Source organism: Mytilus trossulus, chromosome 2 (assembly GCF_036588685.1).
Source record: "Mytilus trossulus isolate FHL-02 chromosome 2, PNRI_Mtr1.1.1.hap1, whole genome shotgun sequence".
Classification (NCBI taxonomy): domain Eukaryota; kingdom Metazoa; phylum Mollusca; class Bivalvia; order Mytilida; family Mytilidae; genus Mytilus; species Mytilus trossulus.
In genome coordinates this window covers 63,616,145-63,642,043 of record NC_086374.1, presented here as the reverse complement: position 1 = coordinate 63,642,043, position 25,899 = coordinate 63,616,145, and the positions used below count along the sequence as shown (strand labels likewise).

The window sequence follows — 25,899 nt, the reverse complement described above, 5'->3', positions numbered from 1 at the left end:
ATAATGATTGGTTATGGAGCTCCATTTCAAGATACTCACTTTTGTTTTGAATTGCGAGAAAATACTGACTCGGACTTTTCCTTTGCATTAGTACTATTAGGCATGGCGTTGTCAGTTTATTTTCGACTATGAGTATAAAAGTCCATCTGTTATCTTTCGCTCTCTTTTGTTGAACTGTGGTATCCTGCTCATTTGTGATATACGAATCACAAATATATTAAATACAAATTCAATATCACGAAAATATTCTCTATGATCATAATGTCTAAGTATTTAGTTAACAAGACGTTGAAGAGTGATGATGAGTGAGTGAAAACTCATCACACAGTTTATTATACTTGAAAGCTTAAAACCAAATGTCGAAAATTCCGTGTTTTGCAATTTCTAGATGAAATGCAATGACACATGCACGAATAGACAGGATATTGGCCTATCCTCCCATGTGATATAACTTTACAATATTTAATTCTTTTTCATACGATCCCAAATAATGTTTTATTTCAACCAGGCACTCGTTACAATATAATATCAGAAATATTTTTTTTAAAGTTCATGGAGCGCTTAAGTAGACAGTATGTGTTATTTAGTGCTTGTCAAGATACTCATATTTGTTGCAATTGCGGATTTCTTCTCACGGTACATTTGATGAACGATGTTTCAATTGAGATGGTTTTTTTGAGGGTGGTTTACACTTTACAAAGGACTTTATCTCTTATCTCATTCCTTTCGTACAATTCTGAATGTATATATTTCACCTTTAGCAATGTCGTTAATTCTGTTCAACTTTTCAGTAAAAGCATCCGTGGAATTAGTGCATGTATTAAAAACTGCATACCCATTCCTATTGTAAGAATACAGTGAATCAGTGCATGAAGTGGATTTTGTAACAATTTGTCTGTAGCATCCTGTGAAAATAGCATAGTCGCTACAGTCACAATTTGGCGTCATAGGGAACATTGAATAGATTTTGACCGAACAAAGGAGCCCTAGTGATCGAATGCAAAGTCCTGTACCATTAAATGTGTTTTGTTCAAATTGGCAAGTGTTTAGTTTTATTTACTTCTTGTGTTTTTGTTGATATAACTACAGGGTTTGCATCTTTAACATACTTTGTTTCACTCTCTTAAATCAATTCACGGTTGAAATCGATGGCTTTTAACTGAAGCACGAATTCTCTTTGAATTTCTATACTTTCGTCAACAGAAAATATTACTTCTATGAAATGTACATTTTCTGTTATATTCCTATTATATGAATTGCAGAAAAACAGTAAATATCTTTGAACAATGTTGTCAATGGAGAATGAATGCTATTCAAGAGGGATGTCAACGAGCACTCAAGTACTCGAGTTTCGCTCGATAATATTGAGTATCGAAAACCAAAATGATACTTGACTAATCGGTCTCCTGTTAGAATGTTGCTTTCCCAAGCTTCAACAAACATATCTTAATTAATAGAAATTAAAATACGATACGATATCCATTGTTTGCGTAAACTGTCTTTTGAAATTCTCCCAAACAGAGGTAGGCATTGAACAAGAGCACTTTGTCAAATCTTACAGTTTTAACTGATTTCAGTCACCTTTATACTGTCTATACCGTCAGAGAATATATTTTCATCAGGAGGGCTGTTAGTTACTATGGATTCATTTATTTTCGTGGGTACCAATTTTCGTGGATTGAGGAAAACTTACATGTTCGTTGATATTGATTTCGTGGTTTTGCCGAAATCTACATACAAACCTATTGAAAATTTGTCATTCGTTGAACATTTAATTTCGAGTTTCAACTGTTCCAACGACATCAACGAAAATTGGTATCCAACGAATAATAATGAATCCACAGTACCTGGCAAAAAGTAAAATCACAAAAATACTGAACTCAGAGGAAAATCAATACGGAAAGTCCATAATCACATGGCAAAATCAAATAACAAAACGCATCAAAAACGAATAGACAAGAACTGTCATATTCCTGACTTGGTACAGGCATTTTCAAATGTAGAAAATCACGGGTAGTAAGGTCGTCATATTGAGGAGCGTTTAGTACAGTGATTTTGTCATAATTTGGATAAGTTTGACATGGTTTATTTATGTTGCTTCCCTAAACTTATGCCTCAGTTCTATTCATAGATTAAAAGCAAATAACATGCTTGAATCTGTATTGGAGGTCAAACGATCTATATTGAAATTGTTGTTTCACGAAATTAACGCTGAATAAACAAGATATCGGAATTGCTATAGTTTGGTTAAGCGATTGACATAGTTTGGTTAAGAGTCTAGAAATTCGTCATGGTTTTGGTCAAGATTGTCATGGTTTGGATCGAAATAAATATATATGTGTTTAACTTTAATACTAAAATTTTGTTTGATAGCGGATGTTAATGAACGAAGTTGCACTATATATTAACTGCCCGAGAAGAAAAAAAGCCTGTTTAACCAAATTTAGTGGGTGTTATCGTCAAAGCGTAAACTAAACATGTCATGATACTCACTTTTTGTAAGTTTTCTGCAATATAAATTTAAAAGTCAACTAGCTTTCGATATAATTTTACAAAAAAAAGACAAAGCGTTGCTTCTGTCTCACATATAATCTTTTCTCCATATGTTCATGCTTGACTCTGCCGATGATATCATGAATGGCATCCCTAGTCAAATAGCTAAAGACTTCTACTCAAAAGTGGCAGCCAGTCAAAAAGTAATTCTTGTTTTTCATTTTCTTTTTTAGAAAACTATACATTTGTTGGTTTTTCTTTATTTTAAATTTTGAACCAGTATGTTGAATAAAAAGAGATGTGGGGTTATAGGTTCATGATACAGTGACCCAACTACAAAACTAATCAAAAGATATTAAGAGGACATCATAAGTCTTCAACCATTTACGAAACCGAATAGTTACGCGGGACTTATTGGTTTTAAAACGTTAATAGATGAAATTACAATAAAAGTACTTTCAAAGTTCGAATTTAAAATATGAAAGATTACAACTCCAATTTTGGATTTAAGCCGATATAATGTTCAAGTTTATCAATTATTATTACGAATCAATAAAAATATTTGTAATACTGTATAAAAATGATAAATGCATCGTGTATAGTATCATTAAATTATTTCAAATATTTTACTTCTTATGTTATATAGTTTTAATACTATCTGAAAAAAACCTCCTGCTATCTAGTTTTGAGTATGAGGTGGTATATCATTAAATGTAATAGAAAAAGGATTGAAATTCAAAGAAAAACGTGTTACATTGTCTGCTACATGTACATTTAAACTGTGTACGACCTTAATTTTGACCTGGCTAGACAAGAAATCGTCGTTTATAATAGGACAGAACGCATTATTAGATGGACAAAGATGAAACGGATGGCAAGTCTGTTGACATATAATATCACAAGTACACTTCATTTGAACTACTTAGAACAATCAATGCTATTTTTATGCTATCTATATTTGCCGTTTATCATTTTTGCTTTTTTGATTTTCAATTTACTAGGTAATAACAAATATAAGATGACGTGGGAAATACATAAATGAGACAGCAAACCAACAACACAAACATGAATTCTTCAACAATAGGATGAATTAAATAGGCCAAATTCTATATCTGCCCGTTTCTATAAAATGGGTAAATAAATTGAACAGAGACAACCAGAGATCTGAAACCATCAAACTATTCTCAGTATAGCATAAAACAGTAAGGTTTGGCATAGGACAACTTGTCGCGTCACTAGGTTCTGGACTTTTTTGGTGAGTCGCAACTTCGGAATTCAGTAAATATGTTTTTGAAATTAAATGTGTAAACCCTTCCTTTCACAATAGTTAGCACTTATGAATGCCTGTTTGGTGTCTGTGTTGTAAACTTATATTTCAATGATTTTGTAGTTTATAACTTCTTTTCAATTAGTGTAACTAAATATGTTTAGCATTAAAACAACGCAGCCAAATATATAACTGGTTTTTTTTTTGTTATTTATTTACACGATGAGGCTCGAAATTTAACACAAATGCATTGAATTGGACTCATACAATTTTTCAGAGGCAATTGCACCTATTGCTCCTTTAAACGGGTCATTTGAAGCTGTTGGTGATACTGATTTAATTAAAGAAACAGTGGTTTCACTCAATAAAGATGATGACAAATTAGATGAAAACAATAATGACGATCAACAGGGTTTGCCAAAAACAACTTAAGTTCAGTGCGACATCTGTTCTTAAATTGTTCAAAGACGATGTCTTACACGCCACATGAGAACACACGGGGATCAACTGATTTATTCTCATTGTCCAGCGAAATTCTCGGATAGATGGGCTTTGACCGAACATGAAGGACGACATTCAAATCCTTTAATGTGCGATGTTTGCGGCAAAAAATAGACTTAAAGAATCGGCCTAAGTCGTCATTTAAGAGACCATGCTGGTACACGACTAGAGTGTGATATTTGCCACCAACGGTTTAACGATAATGCACATTTTGAAGGTCATCGCAACAGTAAACATTTAAACCACAAACCGTTTAAATGTACCGTATGCAGCAAGGCTTTCGCTTATAGACAATCAATGGCAAGACATGTCAAATAATGTCAAGGGAATAAGTCCTACAACTGTATGGAATGTAATGCTGTGTAAAGCGTTCACTAGACCAGCACCATAGTGGGAAACAAGGGCATAAAGAATATGTGTGGAAAGTCCTTCCGTTGGGTTCGATCATTCAACAGACAAAGTAAAATATGTAAAACAAAATAATTTATTAAATAATCAGTATTTAATACATTTGAAAGTTGATTTTTGATTCATTTCTAGCATTCATAAAGTTTAAATGATATATTGTCTCATTTTTAAGATAATGACATTTTTAGATATCATATTAACATGTTCTTTCATGAGGATGGATTTTTTCTTCATCTTTCCTATGGAACTGGCGAATTCCTTGAGCACCATGTGCAAATCCATCATATGGGTTCACGATTGCACTTTTACGTTTAGCAGTAGATCATCGGGGTTGGTCAAACATTGCATGGCTTCTGAAATAAATAAACCTAGTATTGTTAATTAGTCCATTTGGAATCATGTTTATAATATGACTGCTGCAATAAAAGATTTAAAAATTAAGAAACAAATATTGAAAAATAGAATCCTCTCAATATTGCAATATATGCAATGAAACTACAGTGTTAAATATATATCGTTATTTATTGCTAGACATAATTCAAAGATGCACGTATATTATATGCATATAAAGACACCATGTTCTGTCAGAAACTATTATCAACTGATGCATATCACAAGATGTGATTTATCACATTATTTTACTCACAATGACCGACATAATGGCTGTCTCTTATGGTACAGGATCACCTCGCCCTACAGGAGCGAGCGAGCAGCTTAGAGAAACCACAATTCACGAGTTTGTGATGCTACTGACTATTTCATGAGTTATGCTTTCTTGATATTATTAACATATTAAAGATTGGTTATATTATGAATATAAGAACAGGAGTTTCTTATGCATTTTTTTATCATTAAGAGAAGGGATGTTATGTCCCGTCATGATGACAAATAGCTGCTAACATATACATCATTTAATCTCAGGTGGATAGTTATCGCATTGGCAATCATATTGCATCTACTTATAACATATTACTACATTGTATGTGCGTTTTTATTTTCTTTTGTATCTCAAATGGAACGATTTTTGTTAATTTTGATAGTAATTCTTCATTATACACGACAAGAATTACATAACGGAACCATGTCGAACATGAACTTAACCATGACACGAATGAACCAAACCATGACACAGATATTTCAGTAATTTTGAATTTATTGCAAAAGTAGGTATTTTTCAGAATAATTGACCGCAGTGTTATATCACGAAGATATATGTGATGTAACAGACTGTAAGAAAATAACTTTTTTTATGCACGATAAACCAATAAGCAAGTTTTAAATTTTGACATACGCAAGCTTTTTTTCTGTGTTAAATCATTAACCATATGATACAACTTATGATGTACTAACATATTTACATTATACAAAGGTACTTACCAGCTTGAATTGATGATCAGAAGTTCCATTCACAAAATATCCCAATGTTTACATTTTTGCATTGATTGTCATCAAAAAGACTTAACACCGTCATGTCAAACTTATCCAAACTATGACAAAATCACTGTACTAAACGCTCATCGATATGACGACCTTACTACCCGTGAAAATGGTGGATTAAACCTGGTTCTATAGCGCTAACCCTCTCTCTTTAATAACGGTCTCATCAAATTCCGTTATATTTACATGATGCGTTAAATAAACAGTCACAATTAATAAAATAGTCAAAATATGAGTACATCAGTCATCATCGCATAAAAGGGACAATTTAACAGAACACAAAAACATCTATCTACGAACACATGGATTGACTTGAGTGTCTGACGTCATAAAATTTGTATACGTCACATAAATTTGTCGTTCAATTTGCATACAAACAGTTTTAAAATTTACATAGGCAATGTAAGCATACAGAGTTCAAAAATCAAAAGTATGTACGAACAAATTACAGAAATAGACCGAGATTTAAACTAGTCCAAAAGTTATAGGTAGAATTTATGAGAATCCAAAAAAAGTTAATTCCACTACGTGTTTGAAAAATTTTGACGTTTGTGGTTAAACGTATATAGTAATTCATAATAGAAATATATCATAATGACATATAATAGACCAAAATAATACTGACGGGATCTTTTAAAGTACAGAGTCACGTAATAAGAACAAAAGAAAAACAAAGAGTCGCATAAGCCTAATAAATATAGAAATAGCCGTCTCAGAAAATTTGTTAAGATAATACTTTTGAATAAGAACAAGTCAAAGCACCATGTTTCGACACTCTGTAAACAATTAAAGGCTTCAGTAAGTTTTAATTATCACTCCTTTGTTAATTATTGAATGGGATTTTTTACGCTTCTCAAATTTTATTCGTTGCGTAATCATACTTCTTAAGATATTGATTAATTACTTAATTAGAATATTGACAGTTTACATAATTAATTCATGTACTAAACGAGCTATTGATTATGATATAAAATTCCTTGGACGGTTATCGACTCCAAGGAAATAATGGTGAGGGTTTTATGTTCACATGAAAACAACTTACAAAGCTTAATTTTGGTCTAATTTTGTGTTTCCATTTTGTAAATGTTTTATCGAGCGAGTACTCGAGTAACGCTCGATAAATCCAAAGAGTACTCGATTAGTAAATCTCTACAGAGTTGACATACACTTTCTAATTCAGCATTGAAAACGTCACATAAACCCGTTGAATTACATTTCAAAATAACACCACTTATATGATTTAGTGGGTTACAGACATGGCAGAATATATTTTGGAAAGATTTGAAATCTTTTGTCATACATTCGGCATGCAAAGTCTATACTGGCCTTGAATGTTAACCAAGTTCCTGAAACGTTACATTTACTCATTAAAATCACCAAAGACAGAGTTATCATCACATGTGTTATTGTGAAAACTATGAATTCCTGGGCTCGAATAGAAAATATCCAATTCTTGTTCTCTGGCATAGCCGATTACTAGGAATTAAAACGAAAGAAAATTAAAATTTGCAAATTTTGCACAGTTTGCACATTCAATTTGAATTTTCTATGATATTTTCTATTGACGTATTATGGCAAACTGAACAATGTGTATTTCTGTCAGAAAGTCCGCTTTTCAACAAATAAACGGGAATGTTTTGAATTTTTTGTTGGAGACTGGTTGACATTTCACATTTCGTTTATGTAACATTCTTCAATGTCATACAGTAGGACAATCATCGAGGGAAACACATCAGATAACAATGTAACAACAGGACAATGGGGCAATAAACAAAAATCAAAACCAGAAAGCCCCATGGTACAAATTTATAAGGACTACAGGACAATCTAGTCACATAAACAATACAAAGATTACTTAAAAACTTTGTGACACGACATCATTTAATGACTCTTGTTAAACACTACAAAATATATTCCGAACATAATTTCAGACATACTGTCATTATTGTTTATGGATGTTCCTGGCTTAGGTATTGATATATCTGTTTAGTTTCACCGAATACATTTTGATTGAAAATGTTTGTACAGTTGAAGTGAAATCGTAGTACTGCGGAAATAATATATGCATTTAAATACGCGTTATTGCTTTCTTTGTGGAACGTCAGAGTATCTATGATACATGTCATTGTTATTCCATCATTTAATCGTTCATTTGTCTTTTTTCCATTAATGTGTAAATCTCTGACATTTTTGTTTAAAGCTTACAGTTTATGGTTAATGAATAACTTTTAATATTCCATCATGCATGCAATACATAGGGAAGTTATAGAGTTATCAGAGTAGGAAATAATTTGCCCAAAAAATAAGAAAAGATTTTAATGGTGTGCAAATTAGAAGAATATACGTTTTCATAGCATGGAGTTTGCGCTTTTTTACCTGTTAACACAACAGGACACTTGTGCTCAAATAATATGGACATTTGCGCGTTAAACTTTGAAATATCTAAAATGAAATTGACCGATCATTTGTTCTTACCGATTACATACAGGATTAACCTCGCCTCATTCTTTATGTGTCTGTCCCAAGTCGAACGCCTGTAGTTCAGTATTTGTCGTTGGCTCGTGTATGTCATATTTGTATTTCGGAAACTGTAATTAATGATACTGTTAGTTTTTCACCTCTGTGACGCAAGGCCTCTGAAAGCTTACCATGCACACGGACGGGTTTTTTTTCTCATTGTTGATGACCGTTTGGTAATATATAGTATTAAAAATATATAATATAAGAAACATGTAAAAAAAATCCCATTATACTATTAAGAGTTGCGAATAAACGGTATTTATTTTATTCACTTATTGAATGATAGTTAGCTAATTTTAAAAGTTATCATGGACTTATTTATTCCTTAAAGTCGAATAGTTTTTTTATATGTATGTAAATAAAAGGAATTAATTTTGCTGTTTTGTGGGATAGTAAAACAGCTAAAAACTTCAAGCAATAAAAACGGCAATATTATTTTATACAACTTAGATGTCCACAAATGTTCAGTAGAAAAGCGCAAATATGATTTCATGAAAACCGCAAATGCCAACTTTAAAAAGGTACAAATATCCATTTGAAAAAGTGCAAATATCCTCTCAAAAATTGAAATCACAAAAATGCTAGACTCCGAGGAAAATAAAAAAACGGAAAGTTCCTAATCGAATGGCAAAATAAAATGCTCAAACAAATCAAACAAACAACTGTCATATTCCTGACTTGTTATAGGCATTTTCGTAATAAGAAAATGTTGGATGAAACCTTATTTTATAGCTAGCTTAACCTTTCACTTGTATTGCAAGCGCAAATGTCCATTGCCAGAATAGAGAGGGAGCAAAGAATAGAGAAAAATGGCTTAAAATAAAATAATGTAAAGTGGTCTTACAAAGGGCTCGACATGTCAAATCAGGACGCCATTGAATTAAAACACTAACGGACGTATTTGTAACAAAACCATTTACGAAAAAAACAATATTGCAGACGTAAAATAATGGCAACCACCGTCCTAAATGCTTCTGACTTGGGACTGGCACATACAGAATGTTGAAGGGTGAAACATGTGTGTGTGTGTGTTACATTTTACGTTGTGTTTTATGGTGGGTCGTTTGTTTCCTCTTGTATTTGTGGGTGAAATCGCATTGCTGTAATACGTGTAACGGTACTGTTCTATCCCAAAATCATGTATTTAGTTTTGATGTTATATTTGTTATATTTGTTATTCTCATCGGAATTTGTCTAATGCTTAGGTAGTTTCTCTGTGTGTTACATTTTAATGTTGTGTTTCTTTTTTATCGTTGTTCTCTTCTTATATTTAATGCGTTTCCCTCATTTCTAGTTTGTAAGCCGGACTTGGTTTTTTTTCTATCGATTTATCAATTTCGAACAGCGATATACTACTGTTGCCTTTATTTTAACCATGATAACTGAAATGATCTGTTAAAATATGTTCTTCTTCAAAAAGTACCAACTAAATTACCAAACTGTATTTGTAACAGAATGCAAGCTGAATAAAACAAATCCGAAAGTTCTTTTATAAAAAGTAACATCAAACAAATACCGATTTCCGAGAAAAAATTCAAAACGGAGAGTCCCTTATCAAAATGTCAAAACCAAAGGCTGAAATACATCAAACGAATGGATAATAAATGTCATATTCTCTAATTTTTGTGCTTTTTTCACATTTCCTGACCGGTGAGAGAAAATATTTCTCATCACTAGTGAAATTTGATTATGACGTCAAAATGTTTTGTTTTCAATTTTCCTTTTGTGACGTCATGAAAAAATGCGACCTTGCTTGATGACGTCGCATATAAAGAGTACAATTTTCTGAAAATCTTTGAAAAAGAACGATAAAAAGCATTAGAGAAACAGATTCCGACACTATAACTCGTGTATTACGATATTTCTCCACTCTCGACAGTTAAATTTTATTATTTAAAGGGCTCGGTAAGCCTCGCGCTTTAAATAATAAAATTTAACTGTCTCGAGTGCAGAAATATCGTAATACACTTGTTGCAGTGTAAGAATCTATATTTCCGGACTTGGTACAGGCATTGTCTTATGTAGAATATATTGTATCGAAATCCTCAGTTTTATTATTTTAAATTTTTTTAAATTGAAATTTTGACAAAGTGGATCATTAAATGTATATAACCTTTTTAAGATTAGATACAGTTACCATTGTAATTTCAGTTTAATAGCTTAAAGGTAATTGATGATGCCGATTGGTAAAAAAAAATCAAAAACATATGTTACCTTGCTAGTTTACGATCCAATGAGGATCGAGATTGGAAATTTTTGTAAAATCTGAAATGCAATTGAAACGGTGTTTTTGTTTTGACTTTCACAGAATCACGATTTTTGAGCATTTAAATTTAAACTGTACAACCAAGGGGAAAACAAGAGGAAATGGAAGAAAATGCTGAATGTATGACCTTTTAATTCTGCACCATTTAAGTCGTCTGTTATCACATGAAGCTTAGTGTTGTTGTCTTTGTGACAACTCTTTAGCACAAACTGACATAGAAATGATAACTTCATCGTACCGTCTTTAACCACGAGCAACACTTTGATACGCAATATAAAAAAAACATAATCCAAACGAGAGTAATGATGTCCAGGCAAGCAATAAAAGATTAATGCATATGAAGAACAAACCCACAAGACAACCGCTGTATTACATACTCTTGAATTTTAAATTTCTCTTATGTTTGAAAATGTTTTTTTTACTTTTTTTACATGGCGCAATATAAACGCTTTGGTTAAAAATTATTAATGTTTCCCATTCCATCCCTCACCTTTCTTCAACAATAACAAAGTTTCATGATATCTATTGAGAGCTTCTCACTGCTTTCAACTTGAAAATTATTTTACACCCGAGATAATCTTATTGATATTCGTTCATAGTTTGAAACGTTTTTTTAATTCTTCTCTTATATATCGGATGTAAATTTTGAAAGTCATGTTGCAAAGAATATGAAAGGGACGCGTGCCTCGATATAGGATCAGATTGTAAATGGGTTTATTTGATGTTTGATCCCTCAATTATATGCAATCAACAGCAACTGTTTAATTGATCCGTTTAGAATTGTTGAAATTATAGCTAACTATTGTTCCCAACAAAGTGCACATTAATTCTGAATTAAATAAAAAAATGAATAATCATGAAGTGCGAACACTAAAACGAACGAGTTTTCGTCTCTTCAAAAAGATATTTTGTTTTTATTTGATTGAATGTATGGCTACTGTCATAGGCTGCGCAAAACAGTATGCTTAATCGCGAACACTGGGTGTTCCTTAGATAATCAAAAAAGTTGAACATGTACTGCAGATGTAACAAATATAAATGTATAAGCTTTAAAAACTTATGTGTATCGAAAAATTAAAATATCAAAAATACTGAAAACCGAGGAATCTTTAAAAATGTCAAAATCAAAAGCATAAACATGATAAACGTGTGGATATTAACTAACATATTCCTCACTTGGTACAGGCATTTTCTTGTGTTAAACCTGGGTTTAAAGCTAGCTAAACCTCTCTGTCGCATCAAATTTCATTATAGTGAAAACTATGTGTGAACAAAACAATAGCATGAGAGAAAAAATGTCAAAAATAGAAGAATATTAGGTAATAGTGTGATTTAATCTTAATCATTATCAACGAACCACCGCTCATTTGCCATTGCATTTTAAATGAAATTTTCTTTTGTACCTATAAAAAATATATTTGTATATTCTGAGAGTTCATATCTAATTGCATTGCCTTGAGATCAAAGTTTCGATAAAATATCTGTATCGCATATCCTAATATTATGAATTAAAGTATGTGTTAGGTAAATACTAATTACGAAAGCAAGTGAAGAACATAAATGAAAAACAAAACACCAATTAACAGATGTGCATTTTCGATATGCACGCTGCAAACATTACTTTTTTAAGCTTAATAAAGGAACAAATATAACAAGACATTTATTAAAACAATCATCAATTCATATTCAAGCTAATTGATTTAAAAACAACATTACAGACAAGTTAAGTATTTTTCTCATTAATAACATTCATGCAATGTTTGACTAATTTTGTAGAATAAATTTATAATTCTTCGAAATTCGGTTGGTATTGCATATCGAAACTTAATTAAGTTTGATTGCTATTGTGTGTCTAAACTTCTCTCAGCGTGGTGGATGTTCTATATAAATATAGATACAGTTTGGTGGATGTTGTATATCTTAACTTCACTCAGTTTTGTTAAGATTGTGTGTCTAAACTCCAATCAGTGTGGTTCTTGTTGCAGGCCTAAAGTTCACTGTTAACTTGGGTTGTTTATTCAAATTCCACTAAGCTTAGAAGATGGTGTGTATCTAGACATCAATAAGTTTAATGTATGTCGTGTATCCAAACGTAATTTAGTTTGATTGATGTTGAATCTTTAAACTTCACTCAGTTTGGTTTATGTTGTGTATGTGAATTCTAATCAGGGTGGTTGATAATGCTGGCCTAAAGTTCACTGATTTTTCGGGTTGTATATCTAATCTCCACTCAACGAAGAGGCTGATGTATATCTAAACATCAATCAGTGTATGTTGCATATCTAATTCTACTCAGTTCGGTGAATATTGTAGGCCTAAACTTCACTGTTTCAATGGGTTATATTCTCAATCTCCACTCAACAAAGTGGCTGATATATCGAAATATAGTTCGGTGTATTTCATATACTAGTATCTAAATTCCACTGAGTTCGGTGGATGTTGTATGTCTGCTTGTTTTTGAATTACTGTTTTCGCTTAGAGACTTTCTAGTTTGCTTATAGAGATTTAATACACGTCTATTACAGACATACGAAATAAATATAAACACACCCTGTAAAGCGTTCAAAAGAGAAACTATTGTCGAAAAGGCTGAAAAAGGTATGAAAGAATCAATAATTTGAAAAATCCAAGAAATTCCCGTTATAGAAAATAATTTCACGTAAACGCTAAATTGAATTTCATTTAATCTCATTTGTGAATCATTTTTCAATTTTGGTCGTCGTGCTATTTTTAAAGCAGTCCCAATGAAAAAGAAAATATTTGAAAAGCAAACCAGACTTATTGGAACTATGAAAGTAACAATGAATGCGATTTGTTGATTCAAAAAACACACCCGACCTCCGTATCCAATCAGTGTACCGCTAGATAGACTTCTGGTTATAATAATATTTAGTACTACAATTATTGCTGGTATCCCATAAGAATATAATATATACACTGCCAGTCTAGATGTTTCGGATATATGAATGCCTGTTTTGCTTGTAAAAACGTAGAACATATGAAAAGAACATACATTGAGACAACCAAACGTTACCAACCAAAAATAATGTATTAAAACACCGATAACTTTACATCCGATATCAGATTTTGTACCAATTTCTACAAACTGAAAAACAAACTGCGCGCAGAACATTGCAAATACTAAACACATATTATTTTTTCCCGGTAGGGTTCTCAAACTAAAAAAAAAACAATAAGTGAAAAACGTTAAACCTAAACAAACAAGAGATATGCAAGTGAACACCAATGCCACTGTGTTCCATACAACTGTAGAATTGTTAGAATCCGTTCGTGTATTTAAAGACTGCAAACGGTTTACGCATAATCTTGCTTTTCGAGTTGAGATCACCATATAATCATCTAGTTCAATGTCAGTATTTCGTGAATATATTGTTAACTTTAAATCTTTCAAATTTACACTGAATTCATTTTCGTTCAATTCGATTTGTTCGCAAACCAAAAGTTGATTCACGTGTGAATGAATGTATAACTGTCCAGGGTATGAATGAACTATTTCGTTAATAGTGTAGCATTTATCAGTAAATTTCATTCTTGAAACTACAGTAGGTAAATGAAACGCCTTCGCATCACGCTCAAAAAGAAATGTCTGTTCAAAATCATCATAGGTAACATTGAATGATGAGCCTAACAACGAAACCAGCTGTTCTTCTGTCCTGGAACGATTAACAGATTCCGTTATGAATAATTTGTGGTAAACCAATATCAAAACATCATCTCCTTTGTATAATTTGTTCAGCTGATTGCGTGGACAGTACAAATTAGACAGAGTAATAGAAGTTTTAAAATCAATGTACCATAAATTCAAACGTTTCCTTATAAACTCTTTAAAAGATTCACCAACCAACTCGAAGAAAGGCATCGAAGCATTCACATTATTCATCAAACGAGTTTTTAATGACCCATACAAAATGTATCCCAGGTTTGTTGTTGTTTGGAAAAGAGGAGTACATCCTGTATCGACAAGCATTCTACCAGGATAACAACGTATATCACGACATTCATTCTGAAATAAAGAGTAATATAAGACAATTATCGACAAGCCATCTACCAGGATAACAACGTATATCACGACATGCATTCTGAAATAAAGAGTAATGTTAGACAATTATTACAAGTTTAAGCTTTCTAAAAAGCTGAGGACTGCTTCGCTCTATCATGATTTAAGGTAATATGTGTTCATCGGGTTGTCGATTTATCATTTAGTATTAGAAATGTGGTATTTTTAGATATTGATTAATATAAATTAGATTTATAAAAAAGAGTGTGCGTTATACACCCATTGATTTAGAAAAAATGTTCACTTTACTTGTTGAAAACATTTACAAATAGACATGACTCTGGAGGTGTCTCTAAATTGGCGTAAGTTATAAAATACAGATAGTGCATTTTTGTAAAATTGTATTGGAATATTATTTAGCAAAACAAATGGTGCATACTGCAGATTTAGAGAGCAAATAAACACACACTTATAATCGATATTTCAATATTGAATTTCAGTGTGTAATATATGCATAGTAGAACAATCCTTAGACCGTTGGTTTTCCCGTTTGAATGGTTTTACACTGGTAATTTTGGGGCCCTTTATAGCTTGTTGTTCGGTGTTTGTCAAGGCTCCGTGTTGAAGACTGTACATTGACCTATAATAGTTTACTTTTGTAAATTGTTATTTGGATGGAAAGTTGTCTCTTTGGCACTCACACCACATCTTCCTATATCTATTAATTTATGAGAGTTGATCCAAAATGTAATACACATAATAAAATTTCCGGCATTTGATGCCCTATCCTGAGACGAGAAAAGTCTATAATTCGTTAACTCATTTAAACCAATAGTTGTCGTCGCATCATAAAACAACCAATCAGAAGTAATTCAGATGCGTGTATGCCGACTGCAACTTATAGCTCCGCACCGTGACGCAAAATAACAAACGGGTTTATTTCCGTATGCAATCGCATGACAGTAGATACATACAAAGGAGGAGACGATTATCTTTCGGTAGCACCAGGTAAAGTTCTTAAGGGAATTCATGTGATTTATTTATTGTGAACATCGGTAAAACATTGTTGTCTGGTTAAACTAGCAACATATCGTAACATTTTCTTGTGCCTGTATGTAGTCTTTAGAGTCGTTAATGATTTCGTTTAGTAATGTCTCAAACTGATTGCGAACGAACTAACTTCATTTTCGATGTGTTCGTCTAGGATTGTCATTTTAAACTACAAAATCGTGCTTAATTTGAATTTCAACATACAATCTTCAATATTTTGTAAAGCTTATGTAAACAATTGGCCTTAGTCAAGAACCTGATATTCAGAAGTTGCCGTTTGATGATGTGGTTCATAACTTCATTTTTATACAGACTAGACCGTTGGTTTTCCCGTTTGACTGATTTGAGTTAAGCAATTTTGGGGTAATTTGACCTATAATGATTTTTCGTTTACAAATTGTGACTTGGATGGAGAGTTGTTATATTGATACTCATACCGCATCTTCATATGTTTACAAACCTTCATTATATCTGAGTATAAATGACAAAATGATATTGAAGATATTCAAATTCAAAAACGTAAGGCCAATGGTCCCTTGATTTTTTTTTACTGTCTTTGAAATAATGTGTATATTTTTGAAAATAGGGATTATTAATATTCCAACCTCAAGATATACACTTAAAAGATTTTTGAAAAATAACATTTACTCATAATCATGAAATCAAAAAATCTTTTGACACCACTATGGTTTCAGGATTTTAAGAATAAGATTCATTTAGAAGTATTGTCAAAAAAGACTGCTTTAAAAGTTTTTAATGCATCTTTTGATTCTTATTAAGAACGTTTCATTCTGTCAAATGACCCACAAAAGTAGCATGAATGATTGAACAAATAAGATTAATCGAATAAATAATATCTTAAATAAATTAATGAAACTGATAGAATATTATTTCCCAGTATAATTGACTTAACAATAACTAATAAATTGATAAAATATAGTTGCATTTACATTAAACAATTCATGCGCAAACGCAATAGAAAATACTTATATACCTATATGGAGTTATTTTCTTTCAGAACGTCAGGTCATTCTTTTTCAGAATCTACCCGGACGATACCATGTTTCAATGGTATATGCTCCAAGGCATAAAATAATGACCTGTGTAAGGTCATTATTTTCCTTGATAAACATGCAATATATGATTTACTTCAAAATTTTATTCGTCTTATAGTTTTTTGTTGCCGATTTGGAAATTTATTTTCTTAAGTTCAACCGATGATAGAAGTAAAAGAAACCGTCATTGTAGACCCGCAATTTAATTTTTGAAACAAATAACGTGAAGTTTTGTTGATTTATCGCTATAATAAAGAAACATTATCATAAAGGTCAGATGGATTTTAATGTAGACTTTCATAAAATAAATCCAGATTTAACATATTCGTGTGTAAGATTTTGAAAATTTATTGAGACAAACTGAATAGGTTGATTGATTTTGGGTTGACTGCTTAACGTCCAGTGGCAAATATTTCATGCATGTTCAGAACGATACACACTGAATAGGAAATCATACTTTGACCTACATGTATTTATATTCGTCTTCGTGTCAGGTCGTAACTTTTTAAAATTTATGTATACCTTTTACTCTATGAAATGATTAACTAACAACATAATCTTATATTCTATTGAATAACATTAACGTAACTCACGAAAGGGTCGGGTGCGGAGGGCATATAATTTTATCCTGATTATCTTTTAATAAAATGAATAGCTATTCGAAAGACAATCTTTCTGAATTTTTCATGCGATTCAAGTAAAATGGTTAAATAAATAACAATTTTTCCGCGATAGAAATAACATAACAAATAGAAAAAAAACATACCCCCTCCCCCTTTTCCATAAGCTCAGTGGTACAATAAATAACTTACAGTGTGTCTTGTATTTGTCATACACCGTTATCGGATGGTAACAATACATTTGTGTCTTCCTTCATGCAGTTACAGTTATATTTTTATTGTGTATGGATAACAATTTTTAAAAGGTTTATATCTAAATTATTTAGTGAGTTTTATTTCGCATTTTAAATGAGCCGCAGGACGTATTAAAACCTGAACGCATTAGAAAGGAATATCCCACTTTAGTGTTGTCGGTAAAAAGGATACTAAATTTTACAAATCTTTATAAAATTAATATTTGTTGCCGGTATATAAGTCAGATAATGCATATTTTAAGGTTTTTCTTGTCGTAGAACACACCTCGGGGTGTTCTACGACAAGAAAAACCTTAAAATATACATCTATAACATAAATGAAAATTACTTCAATATGAAGCACTTATTGCAATGGGAAAAATCTCAATAGCCTACATCGACCACATTTAAAATATATAGAATTTATGGAAAGTTAGGAAAGAACTCTTCTGCTCTAACTGTTTTACAGTCTACAAATATTTAACTTTGTCTATTGATTGTAATTGACTGTAATTATGTGATTTAAACGTGTCAGACACAAAAATTGTTCTATTTTTTTCTAGTAAGGGGGTTTGCAGGGAAGAGGGACAAAAGATACCAAAGGGACAATGAAACTCGTAAATCTAAAACAAACTGACAAGGAACTTGATATATAATGATCTGGTAAGAAATGCCAAAATAAATTACTTGACCAAGACATTCAAGACAGGATGAACGATTATATTATGTATTCAAAGCGATATTAAAAATTAATTTCACCAATCTGGTAATTGTCCTGACATATTCTCAATCGGTATATCAAATTACGATATAAACATTGGCCAATTTGTATTATACTAATTAATGATGTATTTTGAACCGGGCATGCGTAGAAATGTAATAGGATACACAAAGCGAATAGTTACTATGATAGAAATAATTTAAGATGTCCACATTTTTATCCGATATTCAGAATTCTCTTGTTTTGTATATGTAGTGCCAACAAAAATATGCTTGCTAACGAATATGTCTTGTCTTCGTTTTATTACATATAATTTAACCCTAATTCTAATTTAATAAGTAAAAGAATAAATCTGCCAAACAAGAACTGTAATGAGTGAGAAAATACCTTTTTTCGAATGCACAAGACTTAATCTTAAGTTTTTCATATTTTGGTTTAATGGTCAATTGAGCATTTAAAGTTATTATCAGATGTGAGTATGTTCGACTTGTATGCAGTATTTGTTTACACTCATAATAGTTTTTTTAATTCTCAATATTAAAGGTAAAAAGGCATCCCTTTTCAGACAAAATAACACGAACCACTTTCAGCTCTATCTTAACTGACACCGTATCAACCACCTAGGTAATGTTCGTTGTGTTACATTAAATAGTTTGAAAGCTTTATATTTACGTAATAAAGATAAGGTTCAATGTTACTTACAAGAAAGACAATCTGACTTGAGTTACATCTAGGTGTCTCTGTGTTATGTTTTGATGATTGTTTGTTGTTAGAAAATTCAAATATGACCCTATATGATGGTGCTTGGAATCCGTAACCAATATCACGAACAATATCATGAATTAGTTCCCTAGTTGTTTCCGAACTCCAATGGATTTCATTATTGAATACTTCATTACAAATTTTACAAAATTTGTTTTTGTACGGTGCTAGGTAATCAATTCGTGGCATATTTAAACAGTATTTCTCTATTTCTTTGTTATAGTTCTGCCAAAAGCCAGTCACATTGCATTCAGAATATTCTATTGTTTGATTTTGTTTCGGATTACAAATGGAACAAAATGCACTCTGCGACATGGTTATATTTTCACAAGCAAATTTAATATCTAGATCCCTATGCTTCCAATTTCCTGTAACATTGCATTGTTTGTTTTCTTTTTCTTCACATATTGCAGTATCTTCAGAAGGTTTATACTTTATATCACATCCATTTTCTCGTATAAACTTTAAATATTTTTCGAATGACAAGAAGAAATATGGCGGCAAGTAAACATTACAGCGAACGACTAGGTCCCAAAGTTTCAAAGAATTTTTGAAACTGGATTGACCACTTACGTCACTACATAAAGCACAGAATACGTTTTTAAAATGAGCAGATCCATCATTAATTTGCATTTCTATTGGTTGAAAAGTAAAGAATTTTTCAATGTCGTTGATTCTACACAATTTGTCAGTAAGATTATTCATTGAATTGGTGCATTTATTAAAAACTACGTACCTATTCTTATCGTTAGAATATCGTGGATCAGTGCATGAAGTAGATTTTTGGATCAATTTATCTACGCAACATCCGTTTTGAAAATAGCAACTATCGCTACAGTCGCAATGCTGCGTCCTAGGAAACATGGAATAGTTTTGACAAAATAAAGGGTAACCAGCGAATGCAAAGTACTGCAACATAATATTTGTTCTGTTCAAAGTGTTTAAGTAATTGTTTTCGATAACATCTAGTTTTGTCGTTGATATTATTTCAGAATTCATATCTTTTACATATTTTGATCCACTCTCAAAAATCGATTCAAGGTTTATATGGATGGTTTTAAACTCGAGCACGAATTCTTTTTGATTTTCAATCCTTTCCTCGAGAGTAAATTCTAATTCCTTGAAATGAATGTTGTCTGTGTTATTCTTGATATTTGAATTGCATAAAAAACAGTAAATATTTTTGAACGGCGTTGTCAGTGTAGACTGTATGTTGTTTAAGCATGCGTTTTCTAAATCGGCATTGAAAATGTCCCATAAACCCGTTGAATTACATTTCGAAATGACATCACCTACAACAATTGGTGGGTTACAGAGATGGCAAAATACATTTTTGAAGGAATAAAATCTATTGTCATACATTCGGCATGCAAAATCTATACTGGCATCAAATAGAATCCATGTTCCCGAAACGTTACATTTACTCATTAAACCACCATCTAACAAATATCTATCATCGCATGTGTTTATATGAACTCCATTAATTTCTGAGCTTGAATAAAAAATATCACATTTTTTCTCTCTGGCATAGTCAATTATTTCGGAATAGGAAGATAGGAAATTGAAATCTGCAAATTTTGCACATTCAATCTCAATTTTCCATTGACTGATAGTTTCTGTTGATTCATTATGGCATACTGAACAATAAACATTTCTATAAGAAAGTCCGCTTTTGGACGAATAAACGGGAATATGTTGAAGTTTTTGGTCGAGACTGGTTGATATTTCGCATTTCGTTTTTATGACATTATCCGAGGACACAGGACAATAACTGATCATCGATACTGCTCTTTTGTCGTCATGATTAGGGTTAAAGTTCACGATACTGGTTTCTATACATGATTGCGGAAAACGAAAGTATATATCTGGGCAGCAATTCCGAGAAAAAATACATGTAGTATCACAGCTGCATTCTGGACAATAGTCTTGTAGTGTTCCGTTCCTCCAATCCGAAATTTGCAGTTCGCAAATAGTATTACCACACCTAGCTTTGTATGCATCCATAACATTAGAAAGTTCCAAACAATATATTGAAAGGAATAACTGGGTTGATATCAACAGTATTTTTGTCGTTTTAATATAACTATTCATTATAAATCTGAAAATAGAAATAATGTGTCATAAACCTGTACCACATTTAAAAGTAAAATATACAATAGGGCTGTCAAAAAAATCTAAAAAAACCCCAGAAAACTCCACAGTAGAAAAAAAAAGAACTACAAGACAACCAATTCCGCAAGACAATATAAATACAAATTTGGTAACACTACACCAACAAACTAGGTAATATTAAATCTTGTTTGTTTTAGCGGGTAAATAAAGGCAATAGTACTATATCGATGTTCGAAATAAATAGATTGAGAGAAAACAAATCTGGGTTACAAACTAAAACCGAGGGAATTACATCAACTATAAGAGGAACACAACGAAAAAACAGAAATACTGAAGTGCAACAAAAAACAAACGAGAATGCAACGCACACAGGAAATGAACTATAAGATAACAACTGCAACTTTTCTGACTTGGTACAGGACATTTTAAGAAAAAATGATGGATTGAACCTGGTTGTGTGGCTACCCAAACATTGCACTTTTATGGCAATGTTGATCATAACACTAAAATAAAATAGTACATGACCGGACTACAATACAAATACAGGTGTAATACCACCATTGATTTTCCCCTATTAGTCTTTGTTAAATTTGCACTTTTCAAAAAATGGTGCAGAATTTATCTTTGTTTCAAATAAAGAAATACTTGGCATGAGTAACGTTTTATCCTGTCCAGTTCTATAGAAAAAATTTCACATAACATTTCATTGCATATAAGATAATAACCATCATTGGAAGTTAACCAATCAAATTTCTCCCCTTATTCTATCTGTGCACAAGGTTTAGTCACCATGTAACCTCAAGATTACAAAATTTTCTATAGAAATCACAAATAAAAAATAATGGTGTTTTGAAAGACCCAAGATATATGTTTATGACACATAAATAGTTTTACTGCAATAAAATGTAGGATTAATTACCTATAACGGTCAATTTCAAGGGAATGGTTTTTTTTTACCTATTTTCGTATACAACCGGATGTGACATACCATGATTTGGTGGTATTACACCTAAATGCAAGAACAATCAGAATTGAGAAATGCACAAATAAACAGGACACTATTACATTTCGACATGCTAATAGTTATCAAAGGTACCTGGCTTATAATCTAAAACGCCAAATACACTTTTAGTCTACACAAGTTTCATCAGTGACGCTCAAATCAAAATAGCAAGAAAGCCAAGCAAGTGCAAAGCTGAATAGCACTGATGATCCAAAATTCCAAAAGTTATTCCAAATACGGAAAAGGTGATATATGCCTTAGATAAGAAAATCCGAAGCATTTAGAATAATTCATACTGCTACAAACAGTAAATTTATAAAACAAAAATACCATATCTTTTATATGTATATTAACACTGAAGTATTAGCTGACTAACCACAGTATAAAAACGAACACGTAAAACAACCTAGGACCGCACATAACAAAATATCATTCGGCCAATGTGAAAAAAAAAAATAAGGATTTTCTTATCCCAGGCATAGATTACCTTAGCCGTATTTGGCACAACTTTTTGTAATTTTGATCCTCAATGCTCTTTAACTTTGTACTTATTTGGCTTTATAACTATTTCGATATGAGCGTCACTGATGAGTCTTGCGTAGACGAAACGCGCGTCTGGCGTACTTAATCACAAAAAACTATTTATGTAGAGCGAAAAAAATTCGTCTGGGGGGAAACAGTACTTCTGTTTCTTGTGACTGTAACATTTGCGGAATAGATAAAATAAATATGACAATGGTGTCACGACAGACCTTAAATAAAGACAAAATTTAAGAGAACAAATGGTGTGTTGAAACTGTTTTTGTGGCATGCCATACCTCCCGCTTTTATGGCAATGTTAAAAATAACATTAAAATGACAACAGTACATGACAGGACTACAATACAAATAAATGGGAGAACATATAGGACAAAGAAACACACGAATAATAGCTTACAAAAGGTACCAGATTTTAAATTTAATTCGTCAGACGTGCGTTTCATCATCGCAAGACTAACCAGTGACGCTCAGATGAAAACAGTTTGAAAAAGTACAAAGTTTAAAAGCACAGAGGACCGAAAGTTCCAAAATGTTTCGACCCATATGGATAGGGTTTTCTGTCTGGTTTTCTGTCTGGTTTTCTGTCTGGTTTTCTGTCCTTATTATTTCGAATAATTCATACTTTTGCAAACAGTAAATTTTATAAATTGACCATATAATAGATATACATGATAAAACCGAAGTGGTAACTAATTACAGAAAAAAGCGTATGCATTACATAAAACAACCTAATCAGCACAGCTAGCCAAAGCCTCAACGCACAAAGTGACGTCACATTTGAAATTCTAACAAACAAAAAACACACAAAGTGTTGTCACATTTAAATTTCTAATAATATTTCCAAAAGTAAGATAGAATTAAGACTATTTTTACTAATTGAAAATAACAATACTAATTAATATCAGATTGTGGAAGAAATTAAATAATTAATTGTATAACCTAACTATGTCGGTGTTTCTTCTGAATCATCTTAACACTATCAAATATCAACAGGTTATAAATCGTCAAAGAATAGACCAATTATTGCCTACATTTTAAAAATCAAATGGTGGGTATGAAGTAATTTCATTAATGACTCCTTTCCCCCTCACTGTAGATCTTGTAGATTTTGATGAAAAGGCTGATAAGAATTAATAAATTTTCTTTGATCGGAACAATACACAATTATTTAATAAGTAGTTGTTGGCATGACACGGGTTGTGTTCTTCTTATATATGTTATGATGGTATGATACTTAACCCCTAACGGGAGGGTTTGTGCCTCATATTCATATGATGAAGACATAATCTTTCAATCAGTTAAATTGAAGTCTGGAGCTGGCATGTCCGTTAACTGCTAATAATCTTTTGTTATTTGTGCATTATTTTCATTTTGTTTATTTTCTTTTGTTATATCTTCTGACATCAGACTCGGACTTGAATTGAACTTTAATGTGCGTATTGTTATTATTTACTTTTTTACATTGGCTAGAGGTATAGGGGAGGGTTATGATCTCATAAACATGTTTAACCCCGCAACATTTTTGCGCCTGTCCAAAGTCAGGAGCCTCTTGCTTTTGTTAGTCTTGTATTATTTCTAATTTTAGTTTCTTGTGTATAATTTGGAGTTTGGTATGGCGTTCATTATCACTGGACTAGTATATATATTTATTTGACACATTCGCCGTTTCCATTCGCAATTTTATTTAAAGAATGTATGAAGCTTGTTTAAATTTGTCGATCGTTACTTTCAACCAAGTTGTTATATGCTTTCATCGATATTAAACAAGGTGTCAGACTTGAGACAAGCACACGAATGTGTTGCAGTTTTAAAAAAATGTATTTTATATCGTTAATGAACGAAAACATTTTCATACGCAATTGATGGAAATTTATTTGTGTACCGTTTCGTCCATAATATCAAATTGATATTCATTATGTCTATTTGTAAGCATCGCGTCTATTTATATAATTTGGATAACACGGGGAAAGTAAGGAAATGATTTTCGAATTTCCGACCGGCTGTGTTTTTAAACGTTATGATGAATTGCTAAAATTTAGTACATGATTTTTATTTTGATCAATATGATTGTCAAGGTTCCTGCTACGTGTTGTAAATTTACATGATAAAATTGCAAATGGAAATGGGGAATGTGTTGAGGAAACAACAACACGGTCATAGAGAAGACAATAGTTGAAGGCTATCAATTGGTTTTCAATGCATTGAGTAACTCCCGCACCCGGAGGAGTCCTTCAGCTGGCCCTGTATATGTATACTATTTAAGTGATAATGGACGTCGAACTGAATTTACATGATATCATATAAAGAAATGTGTTATTGCTTATGGTTGGCCTCTTCAGACTAATGAAATAAGCGAGCATAAATAACTATGTTGACCGTCGTCATATTTAAATTTTGTATACTAAGTAAATTGAATGTACTTCAAACTTACAGATAAAGATAGAAAAATACTATATCAACTATTGGGTCATTTCTCGTATTTCATCATGCATGATAGTCATGAGGGTACAGATTGGTTTAAAGGAATAGAGAATAATTGGCCAAAGTTGAGGAATAGGTTGACTTCATATTTGGTCAGCACTTTGACAATCACAAGCTATAATGTTCCCGGTACTATAATAGTGTTAATATGCCGAATACCCTGGTATCTATGATGAGTTTGTTTACCTTTTATTTTTCAGTCACTTGATAGTTTGAAACTGCTAAACAGAATGACTTCATATTTGATTCAAATTTGATGGCTTGTAAAGATTGTGCTTATTTTTATCTGTCGGACACCAACGTCGGTGACCATGTGCAAAAAAAAGACGTTTATATAGCTGGATGTTTGCACTTTTTACTTTTATCACAACAGCTACATGTAGGACACTTGTAGGACACTTGTGCTGAAGAA

The 25,899-nt window shown here is 31.9% G+C and overlaps 1 protein-coding gene across 1 annotated transcript; it reads right to left on the bottom strand.

The window, feature by feature from the left end:
• Positions 1 to 12,613: 12,613 nt before the first annotated feature.
• Positions 12,614 to 19,644, bottom strand: LOC134705320 (uncharacterized). Its single transcript, XM_063564065.1, has 2 exons — positions 19,292 to 19,644; positions 12,614 to 14,916 (listed from the first exon to the last, which is right to left on the bottom strand). Exons 1-2 carry the CDS (start codon positions 19,538 to 19,540, stop codon positions 13,306 to 13,308), a joined length of 1,860 nt encoding a protein of 619 aa, XP_063420135.1. The 5' UTR covers positions 19,541 to 19,644; the 3' UTR covers positions 12,614 to 13,305.
• Between the last annotated feature and the right edge of the window lie 6,255 nt (positions 19,645 to 25,899).